Raw genomic sequence first — 14,782 nt, forward strand, 5'->3', positions numbered from 1 at the left:
AGACATAGATGGCGCTTTTTTGAGCTATTGCATCTTAACAGCAACACGTGGGGCTCTTGTGAAGCAATGAAAATAGTTCGAAACTCTATGTTTTAGGTACGAAAAACAGCATCTTACCTCCTGCTTCTCCACTTCCACCTCCACCGAGTATACTGTTCAGCCATCCGCCCGTACCGCCCACCGTACCCCTGTGATGCAGGCCCACCTTCGTACATTCGTTCTGGTCCATCGTCAGCACGGACGAGATCAGCTTCATGATTTGCTGCCGATCGGATGCATTCGGTGCCACCGCGTACCCAATGACCAGATTTTTCACCAGCGTCTTTTCCACCTTATCCGCCTGGCTTGCTTCCGTTTCCTGGAGTCGCTGCTCGAGTGCCGCATACCGCTCGTCGCGCTTGGTCACTGTAAGGGAAGAAAGCCGGGCGGCAGAAACAAAGGGAATAGATGTTCGCAAGAAGCGAAGGTCAGAATGGTGCAGAATAGAAGGGCAATTGAAGTATTGTTTTTTTAAAGGAATTAAATATAAGCATTTGAAATGAGTGAGTTATGCTAACACCGCTCGTTTTGTTGTATGGATGGAATCTTACATCTTGTATGCTTCAACTCGATGAATGGCACATAGTAATACTAGAACTGCGCGCTCAATCACTAAATTCGCTTGCTAACACACTACTTCAGTTCACACAGTGCAGTCGAGGCGAGTCCGTTTTGTAGAATGCACATGCACAGCTGGACGGGGCACACGCTGGATTAGATCGTTGCGAGACGTATGCCGACGAGGAGAGTATAACACAAGTACTGATAGCTTGACCGGGGACAGAAGAGGAGTTGGGCAGCCCCCATGTCCGATGGTCGTTTAAATTACACACCAGTACCTGATGTAATACTCACCCCGGCGGGACGGGTGTAAGTTCTCCTCTGCACGCTATCGTTGCACGCATTCATACGATGAGATTACGTAGATCACACACTGGTATCTCTTTATCCTTTTAGTTTGAACATATTGAAATGCGATTTTTTTTTAAATTTTGCATAATGATGATTAAGTGTAAATATGAGTGTATGATTTCGCCGGGGTACATTATAAGCGAACATGACAAACGCATAAGATAACTATAGAACGATAACAATAATTATTACATGAACTGCATTCAAACACAATCAAAGGACATTCACAATTGCATTTTTAACAAAAAGTAAAAAAAAAATCACAGAAAGAACATCAAACACTTTTGCAAATTTTAACAAAAAGTAAAAACATAAAAATCACAAAAAGAAAATCAAAAACATTTGCAAATTTTACAATAAATTAAAAAAGACACAGAAATAACATCAAACACATTTGCAAATTGAAAAGAAAACGGCAAGTTAAACATATCATCAAACAAGCTAAATAAAACAAACTGAAAAAAAATAGCACAACAAATAAATCACATTGAACTTCACAACATCGAACACGAGTACACACACAAAAACACAAATGGCAGCAGGTATACACAGCGGGAGCGCGATGGGGTTGTATGTGGTGAGCGGAGCATGGACGGGGTAATCCCAATCTGTAATGTGTGTTTTTGTCGGTGGATCACGATGGCAGCACAATGGTCCAGCCGTTAACGGTGACACACTATTACAATTTGAGATTGCCGCCCATCCACGCCACAATGTGTGTGTGTGTATGTCGCAGTGGTGTTGGCAGAAGCGAGCTGTTTGGACGCGCGCCCCTGCAAGGGCAGTTTTGCTTCTCTTTGCCTACCTTTAGGCGTGTACGCCCGTTGCCTAGAAAAGAAAACAGCGCACCCAAAAACCCACTTTAACCTAGGTCGTCATGGTTTATATTCCATCACTTGTACACCGTTCGTGTAACCGCAGTGCATCCTAGATCATAAGCTTGTACTGCATGCACTTAAAGCAAAAACGTCTATCTTCAATCAAAGCAAGCGGCCTCCAACGTTAGACAGATATGTAGTTGACAAACAAAGGCATCAAGGGGATGAGGCCGATCTGTTCAGCGCGAGGCACGAAACAGTCAAAGGTACACACACATTTCATAATAAAAACAATGGCACAACAGATAAGAGGCTTTACTACTAATCCACTAATCAAATAACAGTGTGCAACAAAAGGTGGAATGGATTACGCTAAACGACACTGAATCATCAACCGTCGAGAACCTGAAGGATGGGTTTTTGGCCATTTCGTCACTAGCATTGTTGCGGTTGGAGGGGTTGATGGGACACATTTGGAAACAATGGTACCAGCTGCCCGCCGTTGTTGCCACAATCCAGTCCAGGTGAGTGTGTACTTACGTCGGTGTATTTGAACACATATACTAACACAAAGTGCCAACGCGTTTGGCAAATCTCGGGAAGCTCTGGAACTCGCGCTGGACGAGCTTTTAGTGCATGGTGCGATTCAAACACAACGACAACAGCAATGGGTGCATATAAAGCAAGCGCGTGCAGTTTAGTAGTGCAATCATCTTAGTCTCTAACCAACAACCACCAGCACAATCCACGAAAAGCTGAGCGGCACGATTGCATACCACCACTAACCACCGCGTACGGTAATTGGTTCACTTAACAACAATGGATTAGTTTTCGTCACTTAAATAAACAAGGTGTAATGAGATGTGTTTAATGAAACGACGGGGGAAGATTGAAAAACGGATTTCCGCAATTGAATTTCGACGCATTATTGTTTTGATCCATTTCTCGTACACACACACCGTTATGTTCCGTGATGTTGCTTCTGGCCAAAAAAGGGTTTCCTCGACGGAAAAGTGGATATCAGCTGAAATCCCGGGATGCACGATGGATTGATAGCCTAGAATTACCAGCTGATATTTACCTTTCGGTCGAACTAAATGTGGTCGAATGTGACGTGTGTCTGTGTGTATGGAGGTGCGAGCGTCCTTTCCGCGTTGTGCCTTCTTGTGCCGCAGGAGGAGAGCAAGGGGCACCACGTACTAGCTCTGGTTGGAAGTTTGTGTCTGATATGGCTTGCAGGAGCGTGTGCATGTGTGTGAGGGGAGGTATGTTTCCTTTTGGTATTTTTTGATCCCCAATTGGGTTTCATTTCCATTCCAATGCAGATCACACAAACACACGCGAACGCGCAAATTTTTGCAGATGCAGATGCACAGTTAGTTTTGATGGCCCTTTATCTCCCCCTGCCTTTCCCGGAGGTAGCGATGTGAATAATCCGCAACTGTTTGATGGTGCACGCATCGGTGGGGAGGGGATGAAGGAAATTTTGATTGACACTAACATATCAGTTCGCCAGGACATACTTAAAGAGAGTCTAGCAGTTGCGCGTTCCGACGAAGGACACCGACCAGAAACCGTTGGGAATGAAGGTTTTAGGCTTTTAAATTATTTGTTTTTCTAAGGTAGTACATTAGATGAGCAGTGCAGTTAGAAGTGAGCGTTAGTATTATTCCATTCTACCGAAACGAATTTAAATGGTTGCAAATTTGTAAATCATTCAATGACTTTTTACTACGCAGCAAGCAAGGGCAACAGTCCTTCTCTACTTTACGGTTTAGCAAGCAAGCCTCCAACAGTACAAAACCACCTCTTTGTAGCTTCCGCACGCGCTAGCACGCTTCTTATCGTGTTAGTGTGCAACGTTTTATCGCACGATTCCATTACCCGATTATTGGATTAGCCGTTAATTAATTGATGTAGCTGATAGTGGGACTAGCGCCGCGACGCGCCTTCCGCTGTGCGATACTTACATTCCGCTTTCAGTGACGCGACCGTCACTTGCGAGATCTCCAGCTGGTCGGAAATGCGTGCCGCTGCCAGCAGGCCCGTCTTAGCATCGGCCAGCTGCTGCTGCACCTGCTTGAGCGTGTCTTTAAGCGCCTCCTCGCGGGTTCGCGCTTGCTCCAGCTCGCTGCGAATACTGCCCGTCGCCAGCTCGATGTCACGTTCGCGATCTAAAATAAGAACAAAGGCAAAGGCAGAGGTTAGCAGACTGCGGACCAACAAAAGAGATATAAAACGCGCGTCCCCCACTCACTCATCTGGAACTGTTCCAGCGCGCACTGCAGGTTGGTGAGGGCGGCCTGATTCTTCTGGTCGCGATCGTCCGCCGCGCTCAGCCGGGCGCCCAGCTCGTCCCGCTGCTGCAGCAGCAGCTGGTACTGGGCCTGCAGCGTTTCCGCCTGCTGGTTCGCCCGGATGCTGGCGGACGTGAGCGCGTTGGTCGACTGCTTCACCTCCCGCTCGAGCGACGCCAGCTGCTGGCGGGTGTCGTCGTACCGGCGCTGCAGCTCGACCGTTTCCTGCGTGTGCGCTTCCTCTATCTCGAGCAGATGCTGCCGCAACCGCTCGAGGTCGCGCTGCAGCCCGTCCCGCTGCTCGATCAGCAACTGCTTCTCCTGCAGCGCCTGCCGCTGGTTGCTCTGCTCGGTCATCAGGTTGGCGGTAAGGATGTCGGACTTTTCGCGCAAAAACTGTATCTGATCGGTGAGCCGCTCGTGCTCGTGCAGCTTTTCGCGCAGCGCTGGACAGTCGGGGCAGGCGGGCGCTGCCCGCTCGGTTTCCGCCTGCAGCAGCTGGTTGAGCCGCTGAATTTCCGCATGATACTGCACGCTTTCGTTGTGCTTGGTGGTGACGAGCTGGACGAGGTTTTCCTTCTGCTGCGTAAGGCTTTCCAGCGCTTCCCGCTGCTGCTCCAGCTCGGCCCGATAGCGCTCGCTTTCTGCCGCTAGCTGTTGCTGCTGCTCGGCGGCTGCCGTCGATTCGCGTGCCTGCTCCAGCTCGGACTCCCTCGCCTCGAGCAGCTGGCGCATCTCGTTCAGCTTGCCCTCCCAGGTGCGAACGTTCTCGGACGAGGTGTGCTGCAGTTGCTGCAGTTTGCGCACCAGGCTGGCGTGATCCTCGTTGATCGTCGTTAGCTGGCCCTGCATGCTGGTTAGCTCGGTGCGCAGCTGTTCCGCTTCCTGTCCCCCGGCGTCCCGCAGCTGCTGCAGCCGCTCCGCCAGCTCGTCGCGTTCCTTGCGCACCTCCGCCAGGGAGCGTTCCAGGACGAGCGTTCGCGCCTTGCTCTCGCTTTCGCTGCTCTCCAGCGTCGACACGCTCGTCAGCAGCTCCTCCTTCTCTTCCAGCACTTCCTCCAGCTTGCGATGCGCCTCGCGGTACTCCTCCTCGAGCGTGCGGTTCAGCCGGTGCGCATCGTCCAGCTGCTTCTCCAGCACCACGATGCTGTCCTCCGCGTTCTCGTTGATCGTTTCCAGCTTGTTGCACTTGACGTTTTCCAGCTCCTCCAGCAGCCGGTCGTTGTTCTTCATCAGGCTGGCGCACTCCTTCTCGTACTGCATCAGGTCCGCCGTGAGCGTGTCCTTGTCGTGCTGGATGCGCGAATTTTCCGCCTTCAGGAAGTTGATCTCCTTGCCCGCGTCGATCAGTTTCCTTTCCAGCGCGGCCAGCTTCGCGTCTAGATCGCGCGTCGCCTGCAGCCGTTCGGCCAGCCGGTCCGGTTCGGTCAGGTCCAGGTCGAAGAACTGGCGTATGATTTCGCCCACCCGCCCATCCGGCCCGGGCTCACTCTGTTTGGCCGTTTGCTCGTTCGCTAACGACTCGCGCAGTGTTTGATTTTCCTGCCGCAAGGTGGCCAGCTTTTCGTCGTACTCCTTCGCCTTCCCTTCCAGCTGCACCGAGTTGTCGATGATCACGCTGCGCAGCTCGTTCTGCAGCTCGCCGATTTCGCGCTCCAGCTGGCCGATGTGCTCCGACCGATCGAGCTCCGCGGTCAGCTTCTGCAAATTGTCCCGCTCGGTGCGCACGCCCTCCAGCGCTTGGCGCAGCTGCTCCAGCTCGGCCACCAGCTCGGCGCTCGGTGCCGGTTGCTCCGGCGTCGGTACGGCCACAACGAACTCGGCCGCCTCGTCGGCGGTCCGCTGGCGCAGCTCTTCAATTTCCGCCCGCAGCGTCTGGCACAGCTCGTCCGCTGTCGCCCGTTCGTCTCGCTGCTCCTGCAGCTGCCTTTCGAGCGCTGCCACGGCTTCCACATTTTCGCACACGATTCGCTCGAGCTCCGCCGTCAGCTTGGCCGTTTCGGTGCGCAGCTTCTCGTTGTCCTGGCAGGTTTGGGCGTGCGTTTGTTCCAGCCGTTCGAAGCGTGCCTGCAACTGCTGCAGTGCGGTCTCCGATTCGGTCGCCTTTGCTTTCAGCTCCGCCTCGAGCCGGCCGCACTGGGCCTGCAGGTCGCGCTTGCTGGCGACCAGATTTTCCAGCACCACCTCGTGCTGGCGGTCGAGCTCTTCGATGTTTTCGTTCAGCTCGCGGTTTTCGCCGCTCACCTGGCCCAGCTTCTCGTTCAGCAGGGCGTTCTCGAGCTGCTGCTTCTTGAGCTGCTGTAGCTTCTCGTTCAGCTGGCGCTGCAGCCGCTCGATGATGTCGCTTTCGCTGGCGGGCGCTTCGAGCGGAATCGTCGTCAGGTCGGTCGGCCCGGAGGAGGGCGATTCGTTGTCGTCCTTCTTCGAGGAGGACGATGTGGACGAGATGTTGTTGTCCGGGTCCCAGAACCAGCTGTCCTCCAGCGTGCTGGTGACGGTCGTGGTGGTGATGCTGCTTCCCACATGCTGTTCCGGTCCGACACTCTGCAAGAGACGGTCGAGAGAAATACTGTCCATTAGTGCCACTATATTATTTTGGGCTAACGAGGGGAACAGTTTTGAACCCGCGCGCACAGGGGGACGTTAAGAATGTCAACTAGAGCTGCATGTTGTCTTGTTTTGTAACATTAAAAAGTAATGGGATATTTATTGCTACTATGTGCGTACACTACAGAAGGAGGTATTTTTTAAACAGAAGTTGAACATTTCGATGGCACCATTTGATCGAATTAAGAATTAATTAATCAATTAACAAATTAGTAAATGACAAATTAATAAAATATTATCGTAAGACACTTCCGTCTCGCTCTAACCTGTTTTTGGGGTATGCGATGAAACTCATCACCATCATCATCATTAGAGATGTTGAAATGAGTCGGAACGCGAATGTTAAATAGAGAGTCTTATCTAGAATATCTTGAGGGCAGTCCTTCCCTTCCCGAAAGCCGCATTTAAATTTAGAAATGATGCAAGCGCAACCCGTTTCGTCGTAGGTCCGCGTTTCAGCAGACGAACGATGCCGATGACACAGCGACACAGTGCACTACGTGGCAGAAGCATTCCTCAAATAAGCAAGATACCCCTCCACAACGCCATCATTCACCAGTGCACACTATGCGTGACGTGCGGTTTGGTTCCCGAAGGTGGCCAGCTCATCGCAAAACTGGGCGACACGCCTGCCAACACCCAACAGAGCACACTGCTTATCAGCTCGAATTGCCTAATGAAGGTTCCGGTTCGTGTCTCGTTGCCGGCCTCCGTCGACTGGGCTTGGGCTTTCGTAATAGCGCAACTATTTCCTGATAGATGTCACCATCATCATCGATCGGGAACAGCGCGTAGAGCACAGGCTTTGCCTAGCACAACCACGTACCCTCGTATACCCCGTAGTTAGTGGGCACCGTCTGGCGGAACACGCGCCACAAAACACAACGACGACGACGAGAAAGAAGACATGCGTGCAGAAAATTGCATGTTGCGCAGTGCGCAATGGATGACAATGATGCGCAGCACACAAACAATTGTGCAGTGCAGGACGGAGAACGTGTGGGAGGGGTGGAGGATCGGATGTCAGGCATGCGAATTAATGATAGGCATTCTTTTAATATGCGAAATTAAATAAACGTCGACGAGCCTCACACACACACACATATAGGGCGATAGGGCTCTAGTGGTTCGGCCTTCGGGTTGGTTTGGTTGGCGTGTCTAATAAAGGGTCTCTCTCTCACACTCCCTCGTGTCTGAAGGCTGTATCGCAACTGTTTTTCCGATTTAAATCATATGCTCCTCCACCGCGTCCCAACGTTGTGCGGGAAACTAACGCGACCGCATACATAAATCACTAACTGCAGCTGGGGGTAGGGGCGCGGAGAGCGTGCGGGACGACACAATGTGCAATGTGCAGCTGGGAGGTTTGCGATCATCATCAGCGATATAGCAATAATTGACGGATGGGGGATGGAGCCGATGGAGCCATTCCTTTCACAACCACACACGAAAAGGGGACATCTCCATCCCCATCAATAGTGTTTTGATCATCCGTCCTGTGCTCGATCGTCTTCAGATTCGGGAAATCGACAGTAATAAAAAATGACAAAAATGCAATGCACTTGTGTAATAATGCAATGCCGATCGGGCACAAGTATGTGGCACTTTGTCAGCGTGAGCTTTGAAACCCTTTTGTGATCGCATCATACAATGAGCAAATACAATGAGCCTGGAGAGAGGACTCAAGCGCGGATGACTTCGCATGCGCAGCGGGGAGGGCTGCAGCGACTATCAAAGCCGATGACAAAATTGATGAAAAATTATTATGCAACACGTGTGTGTGTGTGTGACGCAGGCTGCCGGCGGCTTCTGGATGGAGGTCGTGTGGACGAACAACACCGTGTACGTGAGTGTATGTGTGGGTGTACCGAGCTGATTATGCTATTCAAACGCTACCACCAGTCATTACTACCAAACAGTAAAAAACACATCCTATGCACATACAACAGCACGGCGCAACAATTCGTTCCATGCCGCGAAGACCTTGACGAGAAACGTGACACACAAGCGCGAACAGAGACTGTGCAGGGAGAGGGGGGCTGACGGTGTACTTAACGCCTCGGCGTCTTTCGACTTCGGCTTCTGGAGTTGATGAGCAGCACACACCTGGTGCGGCACAGGTTGCTACCGCAGCAGCAGCAGCAGCAGCAGCAGGCCCCATATTAAGCTACAATGAGATAGCTTTGCTTTGCTGGCAAGGAAGCAATTGAAGGCGGTGTGGAGGTCAACGTGTAATTTCGTTTAGAAGCCTTTTACTCAATTGTTTGACTGTTGGGGGCTGTTTTGTGTATGTGTGTATGTGTGTATGTCACCATTCGCCATAACCGCCGGTGTACTTATGCGTTTTGTCCTTCGTTTTCATCAACGAGGGGAACCCCCCTGGTTGGTGGGTTAAGCGTGAAAGCGTCGACTACATAAACAAACCTGTGCGTGTGCGTAGCAAGGTTTTTTTTGGTATTTTAGTACCGTTAGCAGGATGATGATGGAATGGTAATGATGTCGGCAAAAAGTGGAAAATTAATCGTTCCGAGCAAAACCATTCCGCCGTCTCCTGAACCTTGGAAGTTATGCACAAATGCAACCGTGCACCGTCGGGCAACACAGGTTTCGTGGAAAATAGGATAAACCGTACTCGCAAGAAAAAAAAATCACTCACAAATACTTGGAACCCGTGGGAAGTGTTTATTGATTCGTTGCATATTGATGCACTTGAAGCCGGCAATTAGTATTTGCAAAGATGAGTGTGGGGAAAAGCCCACCCAACTAGAAGCTAACCGGGCGATGACTGATGCATTACAGACATTGCCGTTGCTGTACACACAGTTCGTGTGTGTGTACATCAAAGCTTAAGCCCGGATTACAGTTCCAGTGAAATAGATTATAAAACATATTGAAATAACAAGTTAAATGCATTTCCTTGTCATTCCCCGCTTTTTTCACGGTTAAGATTTAATGGTCAGCGGCGAATCATAAGGAAATGGATTTAATTCATTACTTCAATAAGATTTATAGTTTAAATAGATGGGGAATTTAATATACTTTCTTTTGGTGTACGATGAGCCATATTCTGATTAAGGGCCCTTTTACCTTTTAAGGTCGCAGGCAAGGTGCCTAGATAGACTACAGGTGGGTCCTTAGCTCTGATTTTTGGTAGCCATGATAGATTGAGATTTCTATGGAGATTGGCAGATAGGCAGATAGGGTTGCTAAGGACTTTGTGTGAGTTGATAAGTAACTTTGGACTCCATAGCTGTCAAATGAAAATTTGTCAAAGTACACTGGTCGGTCGGATGTCAAACTACACTGGACATATATAATGTCAAACTACACTGGACATATATAATGTAAAGTCGGTCTCTTGGTACAGTCGTCAACTCGCACGACTTATAACAACAGGCCCGTCATGAGTTCAAGCCCCGAATGGACCATGCTGCCATACGGTAGGACTTGACTATCCTGCTATGGGGGGAAATCAATAAGTCACTGAAAGCCAAGCCCACAGGTGGTACAGATAGGCCTTGACCGACAACGGTTGTTGAGACAAAGAAGAACCACCTGGTCTACTTATACTTTGGTTCTAGATTTCATCACCTGATTAGTGCTCCTTGGGATAAATTAAAACACGGTTGTTGAAACTTGTTTGAATTTTTTTTTCAGCTGCCAACTGTCAAACTCCATATAAAAAAGCTGGGTAGCATCGTGAAAGTCCCCAGTATATTTAATAAAATACAGCAAAAAAGGGACCTTTAGGAGTTATAGCTAAAGTTCCGTTTCGACCCAGCAATATCGCACACAAACGTTCGCCAGCTGATTATGATATGGCATGCAAACCGATCCATTGCTTCACACCCATCAATTGTAGAATTTAAACAAACAACTTCCTTTCTCTCTCTCTCTCTCTCTCTCTCTATACGAATGGCAATCGCGAGATCGTACCCTCTTCATGCCAGGGATTTTGCAGTTGATTAATCGTTCGTTGTGGCGGGAAGTGAGGAACCTCTTCCGATTCGCGGGCACGTGCACGTCATTGCCAGGCCATGAATCAACGATCGTGTACGGTCGTGCCGTCCGCTAGAACGGTACGGGGGCACTTGCCTTTTTCTCTTTATTTTTAGCGCACCTGGACAGACTGCAGCAGTAGAACAGTTCTCCTCGCGCAGTACCGCAGCGCTAAACCTTGAGCCGGTCATCAGAACCGCGACCGCATTCGTGCAAAAACACACACACATACACGCACACGGAGCGTTTAGTGGTTGTGATGGTCTATCGGCCGTTTGCGCCACCAGCAACGATTAGTGACACCTTTTGAAGGGCAAACCGTTCGAAATCTGCTGGTTCGAGCAGCTTAGCGAAAAACGGTACATGACAAACCCATTGTGGAGCGGGGCACGAGCGGGAAGCAGGAATAAGGGACAGCCAGCTGTTGATTGCGTGTTGTAGTGCGATTTTAATCAGAAAGTTCCATTCACACGACCAGCAAGTGGTAGATGCAGTTGCATCGTGAGACTGATCGTGAGTAAACGTTGGATGCAACTAGATCCTAAATATTCCAATAAATGTGTAGTCTTTTTTTCCATTAAACCAATGGTTTTCTCTCTTTCTTTTACATCATTGAGCTTTAAAGCGATTTGTTTTTGTGTGCTTTTAAGGATATGGCAAAATTGAACGCGTCCCGCCAATCGCAAACGGGTTGACCAGTCAAACGCTATTTACGTCAGCGCTGTTAGATTCTTGACCTTGCCAATGCACACACACACACCGACCCAAACAGATCCACATAAGCCCATCAATGTCGTCCCGGTTATATAAGGTACGCTCACGCGTCCACCTCGACCGAAGGTACGGGGAGAAGATTTGACCGGGTTGCACGCGTTCGTCTCGGCGCGAGCGTTGAAATCTTTCGTTTTCACTGCACACACAACCGGTGCAGAAAACAAATGCGTGAATAGCGCAAAAAAAGACCAAACCAACAAGATGATACCAAGTGTGTTTGTTCTCATCAATATTGCAGTTTTTCTGCTTCTCTCTTTGTACTTCCCTCTCTCTCTCTATATCTCTTTTTTAGCCCATTAAACAGCGTTGTGAAGAACAAAGTATGTGTTTTGTAGTTAAGTGTGGAATGAAATATTAATAGCAAAAAAAGTAAAATAAAACCCTGCACTGTGGTGATGGTGGTGGTGTTCAGTCACCTATCAATGTCAACGAAGCTTACGCCAGCGTGTAGTGTGGGCAGGATGGGGAAGCATACTACTCTATGTCTCCACGTTCTTCACCGGGCCAGAGAGGAGGACGTTAGAAGCTCAAGGTTTAGAGGGTGCTGAAGCTTTGATATTTTTTTTACTAGCCAATCAATCATAATAAAAATCATTACAGTGCGCCGTTGTGTATACGGTTTGTTCGCGGTCGGTACATGCTGGCTGCTCGCGCCCATCAGCTACTAAAACTTGCCCAGCGAAAGAGAGGCGATCGGCCAAGCGCACAGACAAAATGTCAATCATTATGCAATCGCAAATGGTTGAGAAATTTTACGTGCATCGGAAGGCCCTTTTATTCGAGCACGTGCACAGATGCAAATGTGCCATCCTCCCCTACCGTCCCCACCCGTCCGTGGAGTATCCCCAGTGAGGAGGAGCATGCAATGAAACATGCAATAAAAGTATAAAATTGTTTAAACGTCGTTGTTTCTGAGAAAAAGCAAGCAAAAAAAAAAGCGACCCGAGGCCTTCTAAACACTGTTGAGCAGAGTGTGTGGTTTTGTGACTCGTGCTCACAGATCAAAGTTCTTTTCGGTCAGTCTGAGCTTCAGCATTCGTCCCCCCTCCCTCCCCCACCCCGTGCCGAGGTCATCTGTTTACGATAAGCGGTGTGTCATGCGATGGTGCGGATCATTGCGTCGCTGTGTGGCCGCACGAACGCATAAATGGGGCCCATCGTGGCGACAACGATGTCATGTGTGCAAGTGCACATTTGTCACCACCACCACTGCCACGCTGCAGCGCGGGCCCAATAATCTGCGGCTAAAGTGCAGCTCGCTGCAAGGAACACAAACGAACGAGCAGAAACGCAAAGACATGTGGGCAACAGGGCAACGGTGGGCCATTATTTAATCACTGCACTTTTTGTCCCGTCCTGCTGTACGGTCGCGTTTTGGTTTGGAGCTGGCAAGGACCGGGCGGCAGGTGGCAGATGATGTTTACGTTTTTAGGCACGACAGACCGGCCCCGTACCGTCCGTTTCCGTCCGTCCAATCCATCAGCGGCGCAAAGATCGGCGCATCGTGATGGCATACCTTTGACGGAGCGCGGCGTGCATGGCGCCTTCTTCAAACCAAGCGTGTGCAAGCGTGCTGTGGAAAAGCACCCGCAATCCCGCACAACACACCACACCACAAACTTGAGCCATCTTACAACGTGTACACAGTGCACACGAAGCTAACAAGAAGATGATGGTATCGGTTGCGCATGCGTGCGTGCGTGCGTGCGTGCGTGCCGGTCGGACAACGACGATGACGACGTGGCAAAACGGATGACCGCGGTGCGGACATTGGACGGACGCACGTTTTTCGTCATCTGGTCCGGTGTTTGTCTCCACCGGCACCACTGCGACTGTTTGCTAAAGAGATGTTAGCTAATTTTATGCAATCGACGGTTTATGCAGCTTTGAATGATGCGCGCATTCACTGCACGTTGGCGGCAATGGTTAGGAGTTTTACTGGGGCCCATGTTGGAAACACAGCCATCAGGGTGGAAATTATGCTGCTCGAGGGACATTGGCGGAATGTTGCAGGCTGAAATCCATCACCCCCCCATTGGTTGGGCGACCGTTCAGACAACATAATTCAACACGTGCGCTTCATTAGCTGAGTGACAAGATTTATCAATATGTTGCCAAAAGGATGCATGGTTTTTGCAGCATTTGCTTTTGCAAGGTGTATGCAGAAAAGGTAATAGAAATTAAAGTTGTATTACGCAATATCTCGCCTTTACAGAGGGGTTTCGTGGAAACTGAAGTTATTATTTACAAAATAATAACAGTCACTCTAACACTTTTAACGGTATTATTGGCTAACTGCATTTTAAATGTATCATAAAAATAAGGAAATAAATATTTAACTAACTTTCGCAGTTAGATAGTAGTTCTTTCGGAAATGCTTGAAGAAATAAAAATATCCTATTTTGTATTGAAGTACACAAGACATTTACAGAACATCAATTGTTTTCCATTAATAAAATTAAGGCGTACGTTTTTCATCACAAACAACAATGATTATGCTTTAAGGGGTTTCGCATTTTTTATTGTTTCTAAGAATTGTTGAATCGTTAAGCTTTTGTTTTTTTTTGTCCCACGATTTTTGTTTCTTTATTTTTATAGAGACTTTGAGCCAAATGGCCTCATTCGCCTCTTTCAATCGGTACATTAATTCTTTATTTAAAATCTAACATTGTTTTCTGGTTTAAGATTTAACGTTTAATTTGAACGTAAAATCGTTCCCTTTGATTTTAACAATAAATATGTTCAAAATTTAGGAAATTGGGATTTGAACAACTACATTTTAAAAAAATATGAATAGAAAGTTAGTATCCGGGCTCGTGGTACAGTCGTCAACTCGTACGACTTAACAACAAATTGTTGTTGTTGAGCCAAAGAAAAAGAAGAATAATTAAAAGTTATAAAAAAGCTAAAAAATACAACATTCAAAAAAAGCAAACAAACAAGAGCAGAGTAATAATACCTTACGTCACTGCAGCTCGCGGGTTACAGCTCGAGTGAAATTGAACGAGACATTTTGGGAGTTTCTGATTTATTTCATTAAATAATAATCAAAATATCGCCTTTCGTACACCAACAAAAAGGAAAATTACTTCCCCAACTATTTAGACTATGAAACATATTACAATAATTAGTTACTTTTAATTTGTTTTAATTTGTTCTGATTGATATTTAATGAAATATAGTTTAAAAAAACCCAAAATTACGTGTCCATTTTTACCCGAGCAGTAACCCAGGGTTTAAGTTGAAAAATCTATTTCCCTGTACTACATTTTCCCTTCACCTCCACATACTGGTTGCCTATACATACTTTAATCTTCAAAAAAGAAGGAATCTGCA

General features: G+C 48.3%; 1 protein-coding gene across 1 annotated transcript in view; it reads right to left on the reverse strand.

Moving 5' to 3' along the window:
* LOC120948791 (rootletin) overlaps window positions 1-14,782 on the reverse strand; it is a 41,486-nt gene that overhangs the window by 660 nt on the left and 26,044 nt on the right. The window contains exons 3-5 of the mRNA XM_040365503.2: window positions 4,027-6,610; window positions 3,740-3,943; window positions 118-405 (exon numbers count right to left, since the gene is read on the reverse strand). Of these exons, the coding sequence (XP_040221437.2) occupies window positions 118-405; window positions 3,740-3,943; window positions 4,027-6,610 (3,076 nt within the window). The remainder of the gene's footprint in view (window positions 1-117; window positions 406-3,739; window positions 3,944-4,026; window positions 6,611-14,782) is intronic.

This window comes from Anopheles coluzzii, chromosome 2, assembly GCF_943734685.1.
Source record: "Anopheles coluzzii chromosome 2, AcolN3, whole genome shotgun sequence".
In the NCBI taxonomy this organism is placed as follows: Eukaryota; Metazoa; Arthropoda; class Insecta; order Diptera; family Culicidae; genus Anopheles; species Anopheles coluzzii.